The sequence below is a fragment of the Cyprinodon variegatus genome, unplaced genomic scaffold, assembly GCF_000732505.1.
Source record: "Cyprinodon variegatus isolate N-32 unplaced genomic scaffold, C_variegatus-1.0 Scaffold12, whole genome shotgun sequence".
Classification (NCBI taxonomy): domain Eukaryota; kingdom Metazoa; phylum Chordata; class Actinopteri; order Cyprinodontiformes; family Cyprinodontidae; genus Cyprinodon; species Cyprinodon variegatus.
The window spans coordinates 2,396,852-2,403,869 of NW_015150465.1; the positions used below are offsets into that span (position 1 = coordinate 2,396,852).

The following is a 7,018-nucleotide window of genomic DNA, read 5'->3' on the forward strand; positions in this document are numbered from 1 at the left end:
TGTGTGTTTGTGCATAACTAAAACCAAGTAAAGTGATAGTGACGTGCAAAAATAGTGCATAAATGTCAATTACAGAGGAGGGGAGTCTGAATCACTTGAGGGAGGCATTAAGCTTTACAAATCATATTTACATAAAGTAATATTATACAATAAAATAAAATAAAAACATTAATGTGAGTACATATATTCAGTAGGGGGGAAAAAATCTCATGAAGATTTTTAATAAAAAAAAAAAAGTTTGATTTACATCGTTATTCTAAAGAAAGTGTCACTAAGCAACAGGCAACATACACCATTTGCAGATCTATCACAGCCACACAAGCCCCACAAACTCATATTTAGGGGGTCATATGAAGTAAACACTTAACCTAACAGCAACAATTTCAGTAGAATAGGTTGAATACAAAGAAAAAAAGTTCAGTTCTATGAATTAAAACAGCCTAACGTAGGGTTAAATAATAAACTTGCATAGACACTTTAGCAGAGTGAAATTAGGACAAAAAGCAAGAGATTTTGAAAGCATGTTATGTAGTGTAAAACTCTTATAGTCCTTATCAGCATCATAGCTGACTAGCTTGGTTGCTCGGTGTTTATGCTGTTTGTCAGAGCTACAGAGCTGAAACAGGATTTTCCATGGTTTAACAGCACATTAAGACAAGCATCTGAAATATAAATGAAAAAGAACGGTGTTAAATTATTTGTCATGGTAGCAGTTTAAAACATAAATATAGCATCAAAGAGAAATAAATGCAGGAGTGCTGAATATACATGTATAAATGCTAAAGTATATTAAGAGGATATGTTCCCTGCACGTGTGAACATAACATTTTTGGAAACCCATAGCATGTGTATAAAAGCCTGCAGTGGAGAGCTTCCTATCGGGAATGTTTACTGGTTAAACTGGTCACAAAACACAGCCCAGTAGAGTTTAGAAAACTGCATGTTTATAATAAAGATGACAGGATAGTAAATGTATATTTGTTATTAGGCTTAAATTGAAAACAATATCAGTATTTGCAAATTCAGGTCTACTAGCAGCAAGTAAACATTGAATGTAAATCCTAAGATGAATAGCAATGACAAAAAAACACCAAAATAAGATTGAATTTACAATATTTGCGCATATTCTTAAAAATGTGCAAGTGAGTAACTCAAAAATGAAAACTGTGCTATATATATATGCAATAATAGCAGACTGTGTATATAAGAATATGGAAAATTGTTCAATTTATGGATTTTATTTGGACTGTTAATGGTAATAGTGTTACATCTTTTATTCATCTAGGATGCAGCTTTAAAAAAAGCTTTACAGTTCTGCTACAGCTTCATGCATCGGGTGGAAAATAAAAAGAAAATGGTGATTTTATGTTTTTTTTTTTTGTGATACTGAGATCTTAGTTCTCTTTGCTGCAGTTCTCTAACTGTGAGCTCTGAGGTTTCGTTTTGCTTTCTTTCACCATTCCAAACCTAAAACCCCTGCAGAGCTCCTAAATATGATCCAACTCCAAAACATTAAAAAGCGTTTTGTTGCCGCTATCATATACCTTAACAATGTTGTTATAAAAGTCCTGGACACAGGGGTGCCATGTAAGATATAGTGCAACTAAAGGGTGGTTTGGAAAAGGCCCCTGAATAAAAAATAAATAAATCAAAATTAATACAATATAAATAAACATATATCCTACTAAAATCTCAGATTTTGCAACTAAACTGTTTGCATTTTTGTTTTTGTAACGTTAAATGTCCCTTCTTTGAAAAAAGAAAAAAACCCTGTTCAGACTGCAGATCATTAAGGGGACGTGGCTCTATGTTAAAGCACGTGCCGAACTGTGAATCTTGGGCGCCATCTGGTGGCGGACACTATACCTTGGGCCAGAGTTGTTTCAGGTACCTAATCATAATTATATAGCCTACATTATTTGATGGTATACATACAAGAATTGTCATATACAAATTTGATAGACAATCATACACATGAAACAGTGATTATTTTATATGGTTTTTGAATTGGGGTTAGATTTAGGATTCAGGTGTGAATTCAGTTTAAAAAAGTTTATTCATTTTAAAAAAGGTTCCCTTAGCTACCCGGATAAAAACTAGTCTGCAAAATCTATTCAGTCTAGTATAAGAGTGTTACATTAGTTATGTGTCAGTTACTTGTATGGTCTGAAAACTAATACATTAATTTGAAAGAGTAATTATAAATAGGAAAAAGATCAAAATGGTTGAAACAAAGGGAGGCATGCCCTATTTTTCTAGTGCAGTTAGATTATTTTGTCATGAGAGCCCTTTCTATGAATTAGTAGCCATGAAGTAGCTCTAAGCCTTCAACGGTCGGTGACCTTTTTGTATTGTATCGCATGTTCTGCAACACATTCTTGTCAGAAAAAAATCATATAAATATTCGATGCACAGTGCCCTAGAAAAATTTTAGCCATGCGTACGAGCGGTTTGATACAGGGTAGCGTGGCCGAGCGGTCTAAGGCGCTGGATTAAGGCTCCAGTCTCTTCGGGGGCGTGGGTTCGAATCCCACCGCTGCCATCACCTTTTGCATTGTGCCCCCTCTAGAGAGGACCACAATTTGTTACTATTTGAAATAGAAATATTTCAACAATACACACACTCATAAGCTTTGTGTATTATTTAAAAGAGCTAGTCTCCCTAGTTTTGACGCGCTGATAAGCCCACCCCCCCCACACGTGTCTTCTGTGCTGACTCAACATGGTACCCATAGCCCTACAGTCAACTTCAGCTGCATTAGTTGTGTTGCTGTGTGAGTGCCAAACATCCAGGCATTTGCTTTTTCACTGATGTGACATATAAGAGTGAACAGCGAAGCGTGTAGGTAAGTGTTACTGGATGCTTCCGTGACTGCTACTTTAGTTACAATGGGTCAAACCCCGGCCCGATGACTGACTTTGTGATTTTTGTTTAGCATGTGTCTGTAAGCACGCTAGGCTAAGCTAATGTGTGCTAGGCTAGCTGTTATCCCAGCAACAGTAGTACCATTAAAAGCACACAAGACAAAGTTGTGTTAAACTTGTAGGCATTTCTCTTACATTTTGTTTTAGCTTGTGTAATTTTTATTATAGAATGTTTTACGCTAATTTGAGGCGAAAAGATAATTCATGAGGGGGGTGTGCTAGCTTGCTAATGAGGCTAACGTATCTACACAGACTTCTTAAAAAACTATTTCCTTTCTTTGTTACATTTTTTGTTTAACATTATACGTTTCTTTTATGTCTCTCTTTTACTGAGGGTGGTGACTAAAATATGTGTTTAACCAGGGGTAAGAAGTTACGCGGTTTGATTGCTTTAGTATTTCATCATTTATCAGTTACCTGGGCAGTGTCAGTGAACGCATCATCTTGCAGCTTGCTAAATAACGTGCACATACATCCATCCTGCCATGACAGCAGATGATGTGTGTTTAACCATAATGGTCTGCTCTTGTTAGCCTGGTCTGGTTTAGCCTGGCTGGAGTTTCATTCATTGTAACTTTTTATGGTTATTTTCCCCCAGACTCTCAGGATTGTCTGCTGGTCCTTCTCTGGTGACATCTTTTGGCCCCTCACCCTGATCAGACCAGTATGGCTACTGGTGATGATGATGATCCCATCATAGAGGAGGTAATTCCAAGTGGAATGATCATTAGTTAATTTAATTAAATGTAAAGCTACCCTGTTAAGAATATAAATTATGTGCTAATTATCTATTAGAAAAGGACTACATGGGCTTAAATATATAATAAGCATTCATGGTTAAATGTTTATCCTGGAGCAATTGTCACATAGCAGCATGAGGTGAGGGAGGAGCAGTGAACGCTCTCACCGCGCGCTGCTTCACCGCGCAGTTTAGGTTTTGTTGGATTAATGAAATTATAGAAACACGATAAAGGAATCTTTCTATGGCCTAACCCGGAAATCCCACATCCTCCGTCACCATCGTTCCTTGGTGTGATTTATATTTTCAGGATTTGGGGAAAAAATCCATCAGAGCATCAGAGCGTTACCTGTGTCATCTGTGGACGGTTTTCCATCCTTGCACCAAAATTAGCAGCAGTATCAGAGTTTGGAGATGAATCCACTTCTTAAATCTATCTTTCCGCTCCTCTAATTTATCCAGAAGTTCTGCAATCGCACTTTTTCTCTCACTTCCAACTTGGTGGTCGGCTTTAGCCTTCCCTGGAAATCCCTTTCCAAATTTTTTGTTTTAGTTTTTAACAACCTCTCATTACAAAGCAAAAATGCAGGCAATCCTTCCCCATTGATAATGAAAGCAAATGATTCAGTCTATTCTTTGAATCTTCTTTTCTTTCCCCTTTGGCATCCATGGCCTGAGACACACCTGCAGCTTTGTTTGCCTGGCACCACGCTGGTTGCAAGTTATGACCACTGATCTCTATGGCTATGACGCAAATTATTGTTTAAATTTATTTATTATACAAATGTTTTCAGCATTGGAATACATAATTAATTTCTGTTTGAAATTAATATGCACACCATATTAAAACTAACAAAAAAATAGATTTTCCTAAATTGCGGCTAAAGAGCAGCGGGTTGCCGACTCCTGAACTATACCTTGTCGTTTTGCAGCCTCTACCACTTTATATTCAATGACTGCCTTCTGTTAAGATCCATCCATCTTTGCATTTAATGAGCAACCTTTTGAAGAAAGTCCTCCCCAGAGCACAATGCTGCCACTACCATGTATCACCATAGGATGTTATGTTCAGGGTGGTTTGCAGTGCTGGTTACACAACATGCATAGCAATAAACTTCTGAGGAATTTACTTGAAGGCAGCTGCCGGATCGCTCAGCGTACGTGAAAATGCTGAGACCAATGCAGGATCAGTGAAGAACAACATCAAGTCAGTAAAATTATTTCAAGGCATCAATTGAGAAATTAACATTAAATCCTGTGCTTTACAGGAAAAATGACAGGTGGGGTCACTTCATTTGGTATAGAACAGCTTTGTTTATGATTGCAGATGGATATAACTCCAGGTAACCTAAAGGGTGAAATTTAGAAGTACCGACCCATTTAAGCACTGATCCAGCTGCTCTTTCATTGATCCTTTTGGATGGTGATTAGTATTTAAGCTATGTGGACAATAACACCTTTTTCCATTTGTTCTAGATTGACGTTTACCTTTCCAAAAGCCTCGCAGACAAACTCTATCTTCTCCAGGTGAATTTTTGCTTGATTCTATGTTTTAGTAGTCATCTGGACTATCTTTGGTCAGATTGATGTTAATCATTCAAAATGTCTGGATCGGCTCTCTTCTCTTTATTTATCTCAGTACCCTGTGCGACCGAGCTCCATGACCTATGATGACGTCAACCATCTGTCAGCTAAGATCAAACCCAAACAACAGAGGGTAAACAGGCTCCTTTGAAACCATAAACATCCAGTTTATACGTTCAGTGTTTTTAGGCCTCTCTTGGTTTTAGTCTCATTTAAGCCTTCTGTAACCCGGCGGTGCTGTCTGGAAATTATAATTTATATCGTTATATCAGTCTTTCTCCTTTTCCATGTATCCTACCTTCTATTTATGTGTCTATTCATTATCCATCCATCTATTTTGTATCCCTCAGTTGCCATATATGACTGTTGTGTTCTTTATTCTCTGAGCTGTCCTTCCATCACTCTGTAACCTTAAACATTTTGGACGGTGCCATTTGTCTTTGATGTGAGCAGCTGCTGGCCTGAGACTCTATCCAGCTTGCTGACTCTTACATCAGCATGATCAATGCAAGCTCAGCACACTGGGAATATATTGACCAACAATAATCGGACTCCAAACAGTCCTCTGTATGATTAAGGCACACACTGCAAACCTTAACCCCATTGTTCTTTTAATCATGCTTTAAAAATGGAACAAAACCGCAAAAGAGTTGGAAATTATTGAGTCTGAGAAAGATTAGATCTATACAACAAAAAATGAGTTGGGACCATGTTAAGCTTTATTGATTCACCTACTGGTCAGGGGTGCGTTTAGGCCTGTAATCAAGCTTGCTTTTTACATTTCATTTCTTAACATTCTTGTCTGATTTAAAAAAAAAAACAAAAAAAAAACTACCTTATCTTTTTCTCAAACTTCTCAAGTTAAACTCGGTCTTCATTCTCTGATTGTTTTCTCTCCTTTTGCTGCTCTTCAATCAGCTGGAGCTGGAAATGGCAATCAACACAATGAGTCCCAACTACTGCCGTAGTAAAGGAGAACAAATCGCTCTGAATGTTGACGGGACGTCCCACGATGAGACAAACACCTACTCCACGTACGTCTGGGGCTAAACCTAAAGATTTATATTTGGTCACTAAAGCCTGTTAGTTTGCTGATCTGATTGTTCCTTTCCGGTTTTTTTTTTTTTTTTGCTCTACAGGAAGCTAATGGACAAACAGACATTCTCCTCCATTCAGGCCACCACCAACACCTCTAGATATGCGGCTGCTGTGTTTCGCAAAGGTCTGACCTGATTAGCTGGTTGAACAGCAGTCTTTAGGATTTACAAAAGCATAAAAACCCTCCTTAGCTTTTTCTACAATCCTCCTGTACTTTCACTGGCGCTTCATATGACAGAAGCTCAGAGTAATTCATATTTGAGACTTGGAAGGAAAGACAAGCAATACTTTCTGATTGATTTATTTTTAACTTATTTTAATCTATTTAAATTCTGCTAACACATCACCATCCTGCTGTTCAATGCATGGCAAGAACTGGCAGGAAATTTGCCAGAGGCTCCAAAAGACTCGAGGCTGTAGTGAAGGTTCACCGTCCAGCAGGAAAATGAACCTAAACATTCAGCCACGGCTGCAATACATTAGTTTAGATCAGGGCTTCCCAAACGTTTCAGTCTGTAACCCTCAAACTAAGGCTACGTTCACACTGCAGGCCTTGATGCTCAATTCCGATTTTTTTGTGAAATCAGATTTTTTTCGCATTGCCATTCACATTTCCAAATATATGCGATTGTAATGTGATCTCCTGTGTGAACTGCAGTCATACAATGCAAG

General features: G+C 37.8%; 1 protein-coding gene and 1 non-coding gene across 3 annotated transcripts in view; both read left to right on the forward strand.

The window, feature by feature from the left end:
* Nucleotides 1–2,460: 2,460 nt before the first annotated feature.
* Nucleotides 2,461–2,542, forward strand: trnal-aag. Its single transcript has one exon. It is a non-coding gene; the product is annotated as a tRNA-Leu (tRNA).
* An 84-nt stretch (nt 2,543–2,626) lies between these two features.
* The window catches only part of polr3e (polymerase (RNA) III (DNA directed) polypeptide E (80kD)), a 21,261-nt gene continuing 16,869 nt past the window's right edge, over nt 2,627–7,018 (forward strand). The window contains exons 1-6 of one of the 2 annotated variants that reach the window (XM_015381544.1): nt 2,627–2,846; nt 3,524–3,630; nt 5,141–5,191; nt 5,304–5,381; nt 6,167–6,282; nt 6,388–6,470. In XM_015381544.1, coding sequence (XP_015237030.1) covers nt 3,592–3,630; nt 5,141–5,191; nt 5,304–5,381; nt 6,167–6,282; nt 6,388–6,470 — 367 coding nt within the window. In that variant the 5' untranslated portion in view covers nt 2,627–2,846; nt 3,524–3,591. The remainder of the gene's footprint in view (nt 2,847–3,523; nt 3,631–5,140; nt 5,192–5,303; nt 5,382–6,166; nt 6,283–6,387; nt 6,471–7,018) is intronic. The other variant, XM_015381552.1, reaches the window with a different exon arrangement.